Source organism: Rhinolophus sinicus, linkage group LG06, assembly GCF_036562045.2.
Source record: "Rhinolophus sinicus isolate RSC01 linkage group LG06, ASM3656204v1, whole genome shotgun sequence".
Taxonomy (NCBI): domain Eukaryota; kingdom Metazoa; phylum Chordata; class Mammalia; order Chiroptera; family Rhinolophidae; genus Rhinolophus; species Rhinolophus sinicus.
Window position 1 is genome coordinate 53,404,939 of NC_133756.1, and position 16,991 is coordinate 53,421,929.

The 16,991-nt window shown below is 34.9% G+C and overlaps 1 protein-coding gene across 1 annotated transcript in view; it reads right to left on the reverse strand.

Moving 5' to 3' along the window:
- HFM1 (helicase for meiosis 1) overlaps positions 1-16,991 on the reverse strand; it is a 106,737-nt gene that overhangs the window by 38,316 nt on the left and 51,430 nt on the right. Inside the window, exons 21-23 of the mRNA XM_074335129.1 lie at positions 12,983-13,074; positions 11,495-11,601; positions 11,352-11,399 (exon numbers count right to left, since the gene is read on the reverse strand). Of these exons, the coding sequence (XP_074191230.1) occupies positions 11,352-11,399; positions 11,495-11,601; positions 12,983-13,074 (247 nt within the window). The remainder of the gene's footprint in view (positions 1-11,351; positions 11,400-11,494; positions 11,602-12,982; positions 13,075-16,991) is intronic.

The window sequence follows — 16,991 nt, forward strand, 5'->3', positions numbered from 1 at the left end:
GTTTCTGTGACACTACTTGATTCTATATCTTATATCATTATTGTTGCAAGTAACTACTGACTTCTTCCCAATTGCCAAAAGTTCAATTCTCATTTCTCTACTCTTCTTTATTCACCTCTTTTTCTCTCAAAACTCTAATTTCTTCTCAACAGTTTCATTACAATCTCTAGGTTGATAAATTTCAAATGCTTACAGGGCACTCTCTTAGACTGTTTCTTTAATCTCAACACATCTAACATTTTTGTCATATTCTTCTCCAATTTAGTTCTGTCCTTGGACTTTACTATATATAAGTATTACAGAAAAACAATACAATTTGTATAATGAACAAATGTTTATTAAGTACCTATGAGTAACAAGCATAGTGTTAGGTACTGAGGATTCTATTCAACATATGAAGGTTGGTAGTACATTAGTTGATTATTAGAAATTAGCATTTTCTTGGCTACAAAATTTAAGGGGTGGGTGATAAAAGGGGATAAAAGGAGCTACCTACCATCCACTGTGCCTACAATATCCCTGTTTCTCCTGTTTACTTATATAGCCAGACGCTGATATACAAATCAAACTAAAATTATTAGATTCTCTTACATTACTCTCTTGGGGGGGGTGTCTCTTGGTAGATCAAAAAAAGTCAGATGTACAGAGAGAACGGGTAGGATAGTTATATTTCAGTTTTGTTTTAGCAAATCATATGTGAAAACAGAAAGAAGCACCCAACTCACTTCTTAGAATGGGTACATATAGCTAAAACTACAGACTACTTGTTTTGGCTGGTAAAAATTATTTTATATTATATATTAAGAAACGGTTCTAAAGTTACACGGTTTATTAACCAAGAAAAACTGATGGAAAAGTGTGGGTGGGGTGCTTTCAAGTGCTGGATAAATAAAACTCCTTGTGAAGCTATCCTGGAATGTACAAATGCAGAGTATATACAAAATTGCTAGAGTGAAAAATAAGACTTTTGGCATATTTATATTTAACAGCAATATGTCTATTAGTAAATGGGACACTTTTTCAACATAATTCCCTGTCAAAAACCTTATTACAAGAAGCAGTTAATGAAACAGGAATGGGAAGGAGAACAGGGATTTATTCCAATAGGTACAGAACCTTGGCAGGGCTGTCTGTCTCTCTTCACCAGATGAAAGCTAGCCTGAGCTTGTTCTGAGCTTGTTCTGAGTAGAAACAGAAGTCTCACAATCTCAGGTAAGGTGTCAGAGATGCCACCAACTATTCTGCCCCAACTATTGGGGGCAGAATTGCATGGTAGTTAAGTAATTAATAAATCAGGGTTATTTTAAGGATTAAATAAGGTACTGATCCAGTTTAGATTAGGTTCATGACCAGATTATAGTGGCTTAAATATAAATGGTATCTTTCCTTTTTTTTTAAACTTTTTATTTTTTAAGTGTGTTTTTCAAGGATCATCAGGTCCAAGTCCAGTAGTTGTTTCAATCTAATTGTGGAGGGTGCAGCTCACAGTGGCCCATGTGGAGATCAAACCGGCAACCTTGTTAAGAGCACCGCGCTCTAACCAACTGAGCTAACCGGCCGCCCCACATGGTTTATTTTCTTATGTAAAAGTATTCCAGAGTTAGAAAGTCCCGGGTTTGGTATGGTGGTCTTATAAGTAACCAGAGACACAGGATCCTCCTACATTTTTACTCTGCCATGTATGGCTTCCATTCTTAGGCTATCTCATGGTCTAAGATGACCACTGGGGCTCCAACTATTATACATTCACTCCATGCAGCATGTTGGAGAAAGATGAGGGTCTGGGGATGAGAAATGATGCCCTGTTTACCATGTAAGTCCATTTCCTTTAAGCAGCTTTCTAGGAAGACTAACACATTTCTGCTGACGTCCCATTAATTGGACAAATCTTAGTCACAGGGTCACATCTACCTACAAAGTTGACTGGGAAATATAATTTTTGTCCTGTGTAGGTAAGAACAGATACCAGAACAGTCAGCTAGCAGTTTCTGCCATAAGTATGTAAAGAATCTAATGTAGTGCCTAAAACACAGCAAATATTCAAGAAATGGTTATTGCTGATTATTGTTATCATTGGTTGAGACATTTAAGACCTGTTCCGATACCAGAACTTCCTGAAAGCCTTCTGTATCCTGGCTAACTTAGTGAAGAAAGATTTGTTCAGAATAGGTGTGTGTATAGAAAGAGTAGAAATCCTTCAAATGAAGAGAAGTTAAAGGTGTACTATGAAGCTGTACTACTCTCTCTTGAGAACACTTTTATTCTGAAAACACTTTTTCTGTCAAACATAAAATGAGAATGCCCAAAGAATCAACTGAGAGAAAAGATCAAGATGGCACATGAAGCCTTCTATATACTTACTCCTCTTCAAATTCCATGAAATGATGGACATACATGTATGTGTGTTATGTGTATATGTCTCCATCTATAAAACTATAGGAAAGCAAGAGAGCATACCATTGAGGGCCAGAAAGCTGAATGTTAGAAATCAGATATATGACAGAAGGTCAAATCTATGAGAAAAACAAAGTTGGAAGAGACTATCCATAACACATGTAGAAGAATCAATAGATCAAGGTATTTGACAATTCACTGGAATGCTGTGTTCTGCCACTCTCTCTCATTTGTGGAAAACATTAAGCAGTTGTGATAGCTATTGAGAGGCTAAGGCAGGGAGTGTAGGCACTGAGGCCAGAGAGGCAGGGCAGTGCTTCAAGTAAGGCACCAAACCCCTGAGAGGGGTAGGAAGACTTAATTCTTAGATTACACGGTATTTCCACACTTTCATGACAACAAATTCAACTACTTTTCTACAATAATTAGAGACAGTAAGTAACAAAATAAGCAAGCAAAAAGATATTCACAAATACAAAAGTAAACAACGAAGAATTGCCTAAATTTAGAAAAAAATACCACCACAAAAAAAAGACACACAGTAGTAAAAAAAAAAGCTAACAATTGAGGAAACAGCTAGTAGTGCACAGAAAAAGAGTTTCAAAATAAGTATAATTGATTTATGTAATTAATATTTTCAGAGAAGTTGGAAATATGTACATTTTAGAAAGTGAAGTAGAGATTCTGTAAAATAAAAACTTTATCACTGAAAAAAACTCAGTAAAGTTGAAGAGCAAATTAGTAAGATGGATGATTAAGCTATTCTCCGAAGAGCCAATAAAAAAGAAGAGATAAAAAAAATATTGAAAAAGTGTAAAATGTGGAGAAGAGAGTCAGAAGTTCCAACATTCATTTAGTAGGAGTGCCAGAAGGGAAAACAGAGTAGAAATAATTAAGTTAAATTATAGAAGACAATTTCCCAGAGCTGATGAAAGATACAAGTCTCGATATTAAGAGGGTCCCCAGAGTACTGTGCAAAAAGTAAGAATAAGGACATACACCTAAACCTTCATGGTGAAATTTCCTAACACAGATAAAGAAAAATTATTTTAATATTCCAAGGAGGAAACAAAAGGTTATTAATAAAGGACTGAAAACAGATTGAATCACCAAGAATAGATGCACGAAGAACAGTATCAAATGTTAACCAAAGAAGAGATTCAGGCTATAATAAAGAATAAAAGGCATTTATCTGAGCAAAAGGATTGCAATCTGAGAGATACAGATTCAGGTAGCAACCCAAATTGCACTCTGGAGAGAAGAAAGGCAGCATTTATAAAGGCAAAACCCTCACAATTGAATTATTTCATGCTTATGAAGGATTGCTAACTAGTTTACCAGGGATTGGTTAGTTCTAATATGCCAACGAAGGAAGCGAAAACTACCAAGGAAAGAAGTCTGCATGTGTCCATGCAGGAGTTGTTCCAGGATATTTATGGCCATCAGGATGTTTATGGCTAAGCCTTGAGCTGAGTTCAGCAACAGTGTTAGCAACCTAATAGCATCTCTAAGAACTGAGGCACAAGATGTGTACAGGCCTCACTCCCTTAAGTCTCCTTACTCTATTGTAAGTGACTCCCTTAGCAATGTTTATTCCATTTTATTTTCTCCATTATCACAAAGAAAGTACTGAAGAATGATTTAGCCAAACTCATTCAAAGAAGAGGGGCGAAATATATTTCAGGCTTACAAAGACTCAGATAATTCCTTCAGAGTGTATCCAGAAGAAAAACTATGGATCTAAGGAAAAGGAAGACAGAGATTCTAAAAAGCAGAAAGTAAGCAAAGAAACCAGTGAAAAAATTTTAGGTTAAGCCTATAATTTTAATGCACAGTAAAATATTTTAAAATTAACAATCTGGAACTAAAATCCCAGATGATCTGAACACGGGAGAGAGTAAGAGGCAAGAGAGGAGTGAAAATGTGATAAAGTCTTGGTCTCATACGAAGAAGTTTTAAAATGTTAATTTTCTATACAGGCATACCTCCTTTTATTGCGCTTTGCAGATGTTGCACTTTTTTTACAAATTGAAGGTAAGACCCTCCATCAGCAAAAAAGATTACAACTAGCTGAAGTCTCAGATAATGGTTAGCATTTCTAGCAAAATAAAGTATTTTCAAATTAAGGTATGTACATTTTCTAGACATAATGCTATCGCACAATTAATAGACTGTAGTATAGTATAAACATAATTTTTATATGCACTGGGAAACCAAAATATACATATGACTCACTTTATTGTGATATTTGCTTTATTGTGGTGGTCTAGAACTGAACCTGCAATATCTCTGGGGTATGCCCATAATCATTGGTGTACAAATCTACATATGCAATGCAAAGTTTTAAAGGAAGAGCTAGCTAGAAGAACAAAAGCAAAGAAAACTTGATATATCTAAAAAAGAGGCAGAAAGTCAAAAGAAAAAATAACTGAGGAAAAAAGAAACAAGCAATAATTATGCTGACCAGAAAACATACAGTAAGTCCAAACATATCAATAATTATAGTAAATGTGAATGAGTTTAATTACTCAGTTAAAAGAATTCTGAGATTGGATAAAGAAACATTGACAAAATCTAGCTATATGTTATCTATACAAGTTATATTTACAATAAAACAATACGAAAACATTAAGAATAAAAAGATATACTAAGTAAAACAAGTGCAGTAATATTAATATTAGACAAAATGGAAATTAAAAGCAAAAAGCATTTGATAGGACAGTGAGCTGGCTATCTAACCAGCTGCCTTCCATCTGCAGTGAAGATGAGACAGGACAAGAAAGGTAACATGGACATATTGGCCAATTAGGCCTATAGTTCTTAACAAATGTCTAAACAGGCAGTTTAAGTACAATTCCTTTTATGTACAATCCTACAAAGACAATTTCCTTATGACTTTTTCCTTTGTTTACTGCATAACCCGTCCTGAACTTTTATAGTCATTCTCACAAGTCACAGCTAATTAGACAGTATGTTACTCTTCTGTTTACTGTGTACTTGTTCCTTTTTTGTCTGTTTTTCCAAATATAACTGGTGGTATGTACTAGATTCCCTTGAACTACCTGACATTACATTTCTAGATCCATTATTTAATCTTGCTATAATTTTCCTCTTCTAGTATACTAAATTTCTCTCTTAATAAAACGCTACATGAAATATGAGTGATAACGCACTTTGAATAACACAATTAGCAAACTCTTCTTAATGACAAAATATACAACTTAGTGCCTAGGAAACACATCGTTTGTTTTTATTCATTTACAATTCACATAGAACAATCATAAAAATTAATCATTTATTAAGCCACAAGTAAAATCACACTAAATATCATAAAGCACATTCTCTAATTCCAATCCAATAAAATTAGAAATTAACAATAAAAGGATGACTTTTTAAAAAATTACTTTAAAATTTTAAACCACGATTTTTAATAATTCTTACAGAGGAAATTAAAACTAAAATTACAAACTATTTAGAAAGAATAGAAACACATTTAGAAAATCTATAGAACAATGTCAAAGAGGTAACTTACTAGAAAATTTGTAGTCTTAAATATTTTATAGAAAATAAGAAAAACAAAATAAGTGGAGCAAATATACAATTAAAAAGAAGAAAGTAGAAGGAAGAAAATAATGACAAAATCAGCTATTAATGAAATAGAAAATAATAGAAAGCAAAAGATAAAATACCTAAAATGAATAGAACTATTAAACAGGGTCAATACATAAAAATAAATGGCTTGAAAAAGATCAAAATATAGAAACCTCTTGCAGGTCTGATTAAGAAAAAGAGGTGACACAAATAATGTTACAACTTAGAAAGGAAACATTTTATATTCAGAATAAATTTTTAACATATTAGAGAACAAAACTTTATGCCATAAAAACTAACAAGTTGGATAAAATGAATATCTCAGAAACATATAAATTAAGAAAAATTCATTCAATAAAAGTTAGAAAACCTGTACAGAACAAAGAACATAAAAGAAATTGTACAGAATCCCAACTTGCAGATCCAGTGACAGTGGTGAACTAAAATGGGTTGCTGGCTCTCTACCCTGAACCCAAACCTGTTTTTACAAATAAGTGAGATGGATCCAGAACCTAATTCAAAAAGTGTGAGAAATTCCCTGATGGTGAAACACTGGAAACCTGACCACTAAGAACAATAATAAGACAAGGATGTTTGCTCTCTTTCTGAAACAGAGAACAGTATACTAAAGGTTCCATTTACACGTAAAGAAAAACAGAGTTGTTACTAGAAATCAAGAGAATAACTATTATAAATCACTCTTTATAGATAACATGATTTTCTATCCAGGAAATTCCAGCAAAACAACTGAACTACTAGCACCGTGTTTCCCTGAAAATAAGACCTAGCCAGAAAATCAGCTCTAATGCATCTTTTGGAGCAAAAATTAATATAAAACCCGGCCTCATTTTAATATAATACAAACCTGGGTATAATATAATTATAATATAATATAATATAATAAATATAATATAATATAATATAATATAATATAATATAATATAATATTAGTATAATATTGTGTCTTATATAATATATAAGACCGGGTCTTCTATTAATTTTTGCTCCAAAAGACACATGAGAGCTGATGGTCCGGCTAGGTCTTATTTTCAGGGAAATACGGTACTATTAAGAGAGTTCAGTGAGATAGACAAATAAAACAACCAAATTCAATATACCATCGATGATTGATTATATAATGCAATGTGATTCAATGTAAAAAAGGACTCTCCTCACAATATCAAACTCCATAAAATACCAAGAAATAAACCTATCAAGAAATATAAAACCCAAACAATGAATTATAAACTAACACAGAAAAACAAAGATTGAATTGACGGAGAGAGAGACCATATTCCTAGGTAGAAAGATTTCAAAATTGTAAAAAGAAGATTTCTTCCACAAACTAAACTAAAGCCAATTTCAAAAGGACTTTTTATAGACCTTGATGAACTGACTCTAAAGTTCATAAGGATCTAAAGTTCGTAATGATCGTACGGAGAAAAATGCAGGAATAGCCAAAAACTTTTTTAAAAGAAAGATAAGGAGGGACTTGCCCTACTAGATAATAAAATATGCAATAACAGAATAGCAAGTAAAATAACGTGGTATTGTCACAGCAACAAACAGACTAAGTGTGCAGAATCAGACCTTTAGGAATTTAAGTTTATGATAAGGTGGCAAAGAGAGAAAGACAAAATACTTATCAGATATTCCTGACTATCTTTCAGGGACAAAGTATGATTAAATTTTTAACTCATATCATACATAAAAATTAACTCCAAATGCCTTACAAAAAACCTACAGGTAAAAATAAAATGATTTTAAAGTATTAGAAGAAATGACAAGAAAAGTCCTATGATCTTAGGATGCATGGCAGAGACCGCTTTGCCTACCCAACATTCTTTCTCTCTTTCCTTCTTAATAGCAGAATACCAGTCTTAATCTAGGCCCATATCACCAGACATTTCCCAGTGTCCTTTGCACTTAAGCGTAGCCAGGTAACTGGGTGCAAAAGTGTTATCTGGAATTTCCAAGGTGTCTACTGAAAAGAGCGGACACGCGAATGTAATGGCAGAAGCTCTAGCAGTGATTTTGGACAATGAAGTAACCTTGAAATAGAAGTCATGTGTGGAATGGCAGAACAGAAAGATAGGAACCCAACTATTGACACCATGAAGCCACTATATCTACCTCCGACTATCTGCTTTGACTTGTCTATACTTGAGAGAAAAGTAGCTATCTTGTTTAAGCTATTGTTAATTCATTTTATTACTGTTTTATGTAGTTGAACTTCATCTTAAGAAATACAGGACATTAAAGACCTTCCTAACAAGACAAAAACCTAGAAGTCATAAAGAAAAGACTAACATGTATGATTTTATAGCAATTTAAAACTTCTATATAAAACCCAATAATATGCGTATATATATATTCCCTCCTAATAATCAGGGATTTGCTAATTTTAAAATATAATTTTTTACTCATTACTTTGACAAAAGTTCAAAGACATAAAACAAGTATTGGGAGGACGTATGGAAACAGTCACTCTGTTAACACTGTGGGTGGGAATTATAAATCAGAGAAGCCTTTTCAAAGGCAATTTGGCATTATACATTAAATCTTTTCATGTAGTATATGTCTTTATCACCCAGAAATCCTTGAAAAATATGGTGCAAATACGAGGAAGTTCATTTCAGCACCATTTATACTAGCAAAAATTTGTAAACCATCTAACTCTTCGTCAATAAAGGAATGGTTAGAAATTATATATATTCATACTATAGAACACATTGCTATTAAAATATACATTGCTATTAAAATAAATAGGGTTGACATGTGTACATATTTATATAGAATCTTCTATATAGTATGAGCTTGCTTATATAGTAGGTATTACATATGTTTATTAGCACACCTATATGTACTAAATAAATAGAAAGGAAATAGGAAGAATGCACAGCACACTACTGATAATAGTTACTTCTGGGGAAGAAAGAAAGGGAGTCAAGGGAGACTACTTTTTGCTTTACAAATTTTATTTTTGACTCATTAAAAATGAATCCATGCCTTATATAATAACAAGAAACAAATGGCTAAGTGTAGTCACACAACAGCCTAGCCAACTGTCCCCCCGTGTCTTTCCTTAAGGAAAAAAGAGTCTGTGAGACGGTGCCTTTCTGGGACTTTGTTCCATCCTTATGTTTACACCTTATGTCTCTCTGTCTGGTCCCCAAAAGATGGTTTGCAGCCAAAGACGGGTAAGATATCTCACGGGAGATACAACCTAAGCCAGGCAGAACCGAGTGGGGATCCCCAATGAGCTGCCTTAGAAAAATATGGGAAGGGGCCTTGCCTCCCCTTCCCCCTGCCTGGGAAAAGCTGTTGCGGCTCTGCCTTTTCCCTGGCACCTGTTTGTGAGAGAAGTTACAAAAACAATAAAGATCAGTTCTCTCCACTTAGCTCAACGGAACTGTTACAAAATAAGAGACTTGACCCTGAGAAGGTAAATACCTTAATTAAGACATTGTGGGACCTTGTGCTTCAGCTGTTGACTGACAAAGGGTGATTGAGATAAATATTTTTCTGTTATGATGTGTGAGTTTCAGAGACGTGTAAGAAACAATGTTGCTTTCTCTTGTTTTTGTATACCTATTCAATAAAAACCCCCAGTCGGCCATATTCTGGGCTCCAGTCCTCTGAGCCTGAGAGACCCCTGGCCTTCGGAGAGATTTAACTGCATTAAGTCTCTGTTTGTTTCTTTCTTAAAAACTTAACCCAAACTGCCCCTTCTCGCACCCTCACTGCCCGTGTTGCGCTGGACGCGACAGCTAAGAAAAGAAATCACTTATTTGGAAATATATCCTATGCGTTCATTGAAAAATACCAGTTAAAGAAAACGGAGCTAGTGCTGAAGATGAAGGACTTGGGAATTAAAGTTATAAAAAATAAAAAATAGCCTTACAGTAAAGGGCAAAACTTGAAGGATAAAAATTTTAAATTAAGAAGATTAACATCTGAAATTCAGCAAAGTAACAGGGATATGCGGGAGACATGAATGTGGTTACTATTAGCCATCATCACCCACCAAAAGACTGTACATTTTGAATTAAGAAAGACCCCATACACATTCTCTCTCCCTGCCCACCTCAAGCAGATACATAAAGGTGGGAATAATGATGAGAAACTAAATTATGGTATGTATAAAAACAATTATAAAGCCATCAATTACAAATTTTAAATTAATCAAAAGAATGTATGACTCAACTTAAGGCAAGGTAAATGAAAGCACTAAAATTGCAAATAGAGAATTCTCAAGAAGATGCTTATGGAAGAACACTTTGATTTGACTCAATAGTTGATGCAACAGAGTATATCAGAAAAAACATTTGAGAGAATCAATGGTTCTAGTTCTAGCTCAATTCTCAGTATAGCCTATAGCATAACCTTGGGCAAGTTACAACTTATCTGGGCATCACTTAGTTCATTTGTAAAATGAGAGGATTGGGTTATACGATCTCGAAGTTCTCTATAGTCTCTAAGGAATTGGAATTTCTAGAGAAATACAGCTAAGAAACAGAACAGAACATTAACTTCTGTTATCCAAGCTATAGATCGACCTAATGAGTTGTATACAACAGTGAGAGTTTGTTTCTGAGACGTCAAGGGATTTGGGAGGTAAAATTCAATTGAGATGTGAGGAAGTATCCCAGAGAAAGAGTGACTTCCTCTAAGGAGGAAAAAGAAATTCTTTGGCTAACTGGCTTAATTGAGCCACATAAAAAAATCATTTCACCTTAAATCACCTCATTTAATCAAAATGCTTACCCCTAAAATCTAAATATTCAGAAAACCACGCACTTGGTTGGCATAGCATATCACTGCGCTTGTGATTGTAAACTGAATAAAAATCACTACAAGTTATAATGTAACCTGTTTACTCTTCCAATTACTACTCCTCTATACAAATTTCCCATTCCTGGCAGATTAGTCATCCCATTGCCATATATGCATTCATTCACTCATATTTTTGTTCTCCCAGAATGTCAGTATCATTCAACAGACATTTATTGCATGTGTTTTCCTACTGTCCATTATTTTCATATGCATGGTTCTCATTCAAGCTAACTCGAAAGCTCTTGATGAAAATTATATCTTCTATCATATACTTTGCCTCAGCAGAACACACTCTCAATAAATGTTTGTTGATTAAAAATAATTCACAAATCATCTATTTTAATTAAAGTCTGAGAGTTTTAGAAATTAATTTCACATCTATATCTTGACACACTTTTATATAAATATGTTCTTTTTCGTATTAAGGAAAACAAATTTAAAATGTTTGAAAACTAAAAAAATCTTTCATAAATATGAATCATGAACAAGTAGTCAATATTTTAAGACATTTAACGATTAACTGTCTTTACCAATTTACTTTCATTTCTCTTGTTTTAATTCTTCCTCCCATTGGAAATCTGTAAATAAAAACACAAGTCAAAACTTTTATTATTTTACTTACTTTAAATAAAAACATTTTAAAAATTATTTAAAATACATTTAATTTCTGTACCTGATAGTTATCCGATTTGGATCTTTGTTCAAAGTATTTAGAGTTTTCTTTTCATTTATCCTTAATTGTATATCTAGAAATTCCTTGCAGCTGGCTATCATTGTGACCTATAAAATTTCAGTATTTATCCATTTAATTATGTCCATTCTTTACTTCTGTTCTCTCATGTGCTTTCTCTGTATTTATTTTTCATGCAGCCTTGGGACATCACAGTTTTATCATTTAGCATAATAGTTAAAAATTTACTTTATACATTTTGCTTCTTTAGGGATCCATTCATTCGTTCATTTACTAACAAATATTTACAAACACTTGTTATATGCCAGATATTGTGCTAGACATTGGGACTAAGATTGTAAAGATGAACACGATAAAATTTAAAGTATTCTGCCTTGTGTGTACCACAGAGTAAGCCCTCACTAAATGTAGCTCTCAGTACTACTACTATTAATTATATTATTATTTACCCTTCTATAGTTTGCAAATCATTAGCTCTATTGAGGCTAATCTTGTAATGGAAAGAATGCTTTAGATATTAAGAAATTTGTATTCTAAAGCCTAGTTCTGCAGATAACTCTGTACTTTGGTTTCTCACATCTATAAAATGAAACTAATACCTGTTCTAATTCTCTTACACACTTACTGAACTCAAAATCAGATGAGTTAGTGCTAACATTAGGGATTTTCTATTCTTGATTTCTTCTTAGTTAATAATATTTACATGTAAATAAAGCCTACTTCTCATCAATTTTTGTGCAATTTTTGTGTAACAATCTTATCAAAATAACTTAGATATTTAAAATAAAAATTAATGGTTTAAATTTGAGAATAAATATAAATATCTTGTTTCATATTTATGTCCCCAGAAAAAGGGAGAAAGCACCAATACAGTTACCAGGTACCAACAACATGACCGGTTCTATCTACTGCTGCAGCTGCAAAGTTGCTCCCATTGTTGATATCTTAGTATAACCTGTTTTCACCCCCATTCTCTCCAGAATCAGTTCTTTATTCTGTTCTAGCACCAATACTATTCTATTACTACAGTTATTGTTATTCTGTTTCAGAAGGCTTAGGGAAGAGTTGCAAGTATGTGACACATGTGTCCCTCACTGTCCCTCACGCATGGCAGACTTTCCTAATGTATCATGCCACATCAGCTTGGGATCTTTCTCAACATATTGCACTTGGTAGCCATTACCAAGGTAATTGGCATTATCATGTAAGTTGAAAGGTAGCTGCCATCCCTACTGTGTGTATGTATATAAATTTTCTTACCCTCATACAGAAATACCGCTGAAAATATATTTTAAGGATTAATATTCCATATCTCATGATCAAATATATATGAGACATATGTTCTATTAGAAATGCCCTCTTTTCTGTTCATTCATTCTTAAATTACATGAGATATACAAATTAGTTGTTTCCTCAATATCATTTTATACTATATTATGTATTTATTTTCTAGTGAAAAATTTAATTTACCAGATCCGATAAAGTTTCTTTTCCACTGATTGTACAAAATTTCTTCACTGTCTCAAATGTAATATAATACCAAGCCATCAATCTTCCTGTCTCTGTGGAAAAAGACAGAAAAATGAACATTCACCCCATCAGCTGAAACAACTTGCATTTTTAGGGGTTTGACAAACATTTTAACATCTATTCTGTGTTTACAATGACTTCAGGTACAAAAGACACACCAAGAAATCTAGAAGCCACAGTCTCTGAACTTATAGGTTGCCTAGAGAGATAACCACATGTGAAATAGCTAGACTAGAGAACAAAATCCAGTTAATAATAATATTTACATATACAAACTTAAATGCAGAGGAAATTAAACCTAAGAGAATGGTCAGTGAGGGATGACCTAGTAGAAATAATGGATCTTGAGCAGGATTTAAAAGTAACTAATACACAATGGAATACTACTCTGCCGTAAAAAAAGATGAAATAGTTCCATTTGTGACAACCTGGATAGATCTTGAGATTATTATGCTAAGCGAAATAAGACTGAAAAAGTCGAGAAACCATATGATTTCACTGATATGTGGGATATAAAACTGAAAACAACAAAGGAACAAGACAAATGAAGAAACAAAAACTCATAAGACACAGACAATAGTTTAGTAGTTACCAGAGGGTAAAGGGGGGCGGGGGGGTGGTAGATGAGGGTAAAAGGGATCAAATATATGATGATGGAAGAACTGACTCTGGGCGGTGAACACACAATGATATATAGATGATGTATTACAGAATCGTACACCTGAAATCTATGTAGCTTTACTAACAATTGTCACCCCAATAAACTTCAATTAAAAAAAAAGTAACTAATATGCCTTGGCACAAAGGAAATAAAGCCATTATAACCTCAGGAAAAATCAAGACTTGCTTATCAAAAGTTTAAAAGACTATCATTAGAATACTATAATGAGAGATATGGCTTGATAGAGATTATGAGTTTAGGTCAAATTGACCTGCTTCAGACCCTTGCTCTACCACTTATTAAGTAAGTGATCATATGCAGGTTACTTTACCAGTTTTTTAATGTAACGCAGGAATAACAGAAGTTCCTATCTCATGTTTATTGTGAAGAAGATTAAATACAATTAATACATGTAGAGTACTTAGCACAGTGTCAACATTAAATAAATGTTGCCTCCTTTTATTATCAAAACATTAGTAATAATAGACTACAGAGGCCCTGAAAAGAGCCTTGAAATGCTATTAAAGGAGTTTAGATTTTGGGTTTGATTTGTAAAATAACAGAGGACCACTTAAAATTCTTGAGCAATATTTTAATTAAATTGGAGATTGAAAATAAATTGCTTTAGAAATAGAGCATTGAGTTGGTTGAGGGTAGGGGGATAGGCAGAGTGGGGATAAGTACTTGATGAAGTGGAATTCATTTAAAAGGTTACCAGTTTCAATTTTAAGTTGTCAAAAACATTACAAAGAATTTCAAGCCTTGTGAACACAAAGAAAACAGCTGGGAAGAGGAAACTGGCATACTGCTTCTCAAGGAAAAGGCTACCATTTAAGTACGTACTACAGGTTTTGCTGAAGAAGGGATGAATTTGATATTCCATCAGACTTAGATATTCCATTGTACAGTAAACAGAACTAAGACTTAAAAATAGAGAAGTAGCCAGGCCAGCTTAAAAGCCACTTTCTAAATTAGGAGCCTGGTGAATATGTCCAGCCAAACTGTGGGTAATGCAGTGGTTCATAGAAGGGAGCTTCTGAGAGCAGTGTGTGAGATATCAAGAATATGGTTACCAAGGGAATACATCAAACTCGAGGGTATATTAAAGACGCTCCTCTTATCCTAGGTGTTTATAAATACAGGTTATCTCCTGCTAAAGAAAATGAAAGGTTTTGATAAAAGACTTTATACTAGCTGGCTTTTTAGTAAAGACAAAGGTTTCCTAGGTAAGGTATAAAAATAACCTAGAAAGAAGCCATGAAGGAAGTGAGCCAAGGTAGAAGGAATAGGAAAAATTTAAAAAAATGTGCAAGTGAAGAGAAGAAATTAAGAGGCAACTTGCTATCAATATACCTGTTGAATGAGGAATATTCTCATACTAGCAAATTGAGGATATTTCAAAGTAAAAGTCATAGTGTTGTGGGGTGGTGGCGCAAGTAGAGGCCATAAGGATGCACCTCTCTCATCTCCTACTGCAAAGAGTGTCTGACTGATGGCCCCAGCTGCTGTGCTCTGAATCCATCACCATGTTCACACTGAGATCACACGTCTCATGAGATGCCCCAAACAAATGACTGAGTGTGGCAGGAATATTAAGGTAGGCCAGTAAGACAAGGGACTCCTTGGATGGAAAACTTTGACTTGAAGATTCCCCAACAGCTTTGCCAAATGGTCTTAGGACTATAAATTCTCCTTCCTGTCCACCCTCCCTTCCTCCTCCTTTCCTCCCCTTTCCTTTGCCGAGGTAAGATCTGCAACCCAGTTTAGTAACTTTCCCAGCCTCTTGCAATTACTAGTCATTTTCAGGATGTTAGTCCTTCTTAAATTTGCACAAACTAAGACTTGGTCTTTTGAGCCCTTCTCCTATACACGTTACCAGGCAGAACAACTAAAAACCTCAACAAGAATGTAAGTGTATGAATGAAAATACCTAGATACTTGAGTATTATAATCAGAAATTTAAAAAGCAAAAACAGTATGAAGCACAATTAAAACATATGGACTAAGAGACTACACACGGAGGAGTGGCCATTTTGATGTGACCACAGGGGTCACATCAACTGTCTCCATCTGGGCGGTCACTGCCCCCACACCATCGAGCGGCTGCACCACGTGCACATCTACCCCATCGTCATCTTTATCCACTACAAGAGCGTTAAACACATCAAGGAGCAGAGAGACCCCATCTCTGAGACAAGGTGACTCAGAGACATTCCGGCTCAGAAGATTGAACGGGAGTAAGTCTGTACTTCACAGGAGTCGTCCGGGGAGGAGCCCTGTTGGGCATTTGCACTCAGTTCTTGGCAAAGGTCAATCAAGAAAAAATAAAGTCCTGTGGATTCCAGCCTGCCCACTGTGAAAAAATGCTGTGCTGTGAAATGACGGCAGCTGTCAGCCAGTGTCAATACCTGGCTCAGCTCCTTAGTGACTAAAAACACAAGTCTGTCTGTATATAAACATGAAGGGGAAGGATCCATGAAGGAGGACTCCAGAAGCACCTCCTTTGAGACAGAGAGCTGCAAACAAATGGGATCCGGGTCCAGTCCAGCAAACTGTCTTCCTCTCACATGTGTGCTTTAAGATAAAACAAAAACACGAAAGACTTTGATAGAGGGGTTCATCACCAACCTTTCTTTAGCTGGCTGATCAGAGATGCTGCAAAGAGAACCTTTCAGATCACAAATTTACAAGCCTTTTCTAAGTATTTGGTTGTTTATGTTTACCTGAACGACCTCATGTTGTCAGTGCCCAGCCTGTCCCTCTGTCAGTCCCCTTGTGTTGCTCTGGTGCTTTGTTCCTGTTTTCAGGAAAATTCTGGAACCTCACTGGGGCTATAGAAGGTTCTTGTTGGTGGGCCAGAGCTCTGACAAGCTTTCTGCTCCTCAGTGGCACCTCTCCTGGAAGGACATGGCGACTGCAGATGCTTAGCCATCTGTGGGGCAGGACCAGTGCCTTTGTGGGACCAACTTGCCAGCGACAGTGTTTTCCCCTTCTGCGCCCCTCCGGCACCAGGGAAGGCGACTTTGGCAGTCTTACAAACTCATCTCTCAGACTTTCCCTCATGCCTTCCAGGTCCTCTCATTTCCTTTCCATCTGTGTTTATCATTTCAGCATTCTATCTGGTCTGTTGGCGTCTCATGGCTTCATGATGACACAACTAGTTCCAAGCAGGGTGTTAAGCTAGGGCTGATGCATGCCCTTGGGTCCTCTTTAGGTTCTGTAAATAGTGATGGCCTTTATCAGTGCAATGTTTGCACAGTAGTTCTTAAACTCTGTAGAGTGGGCAGA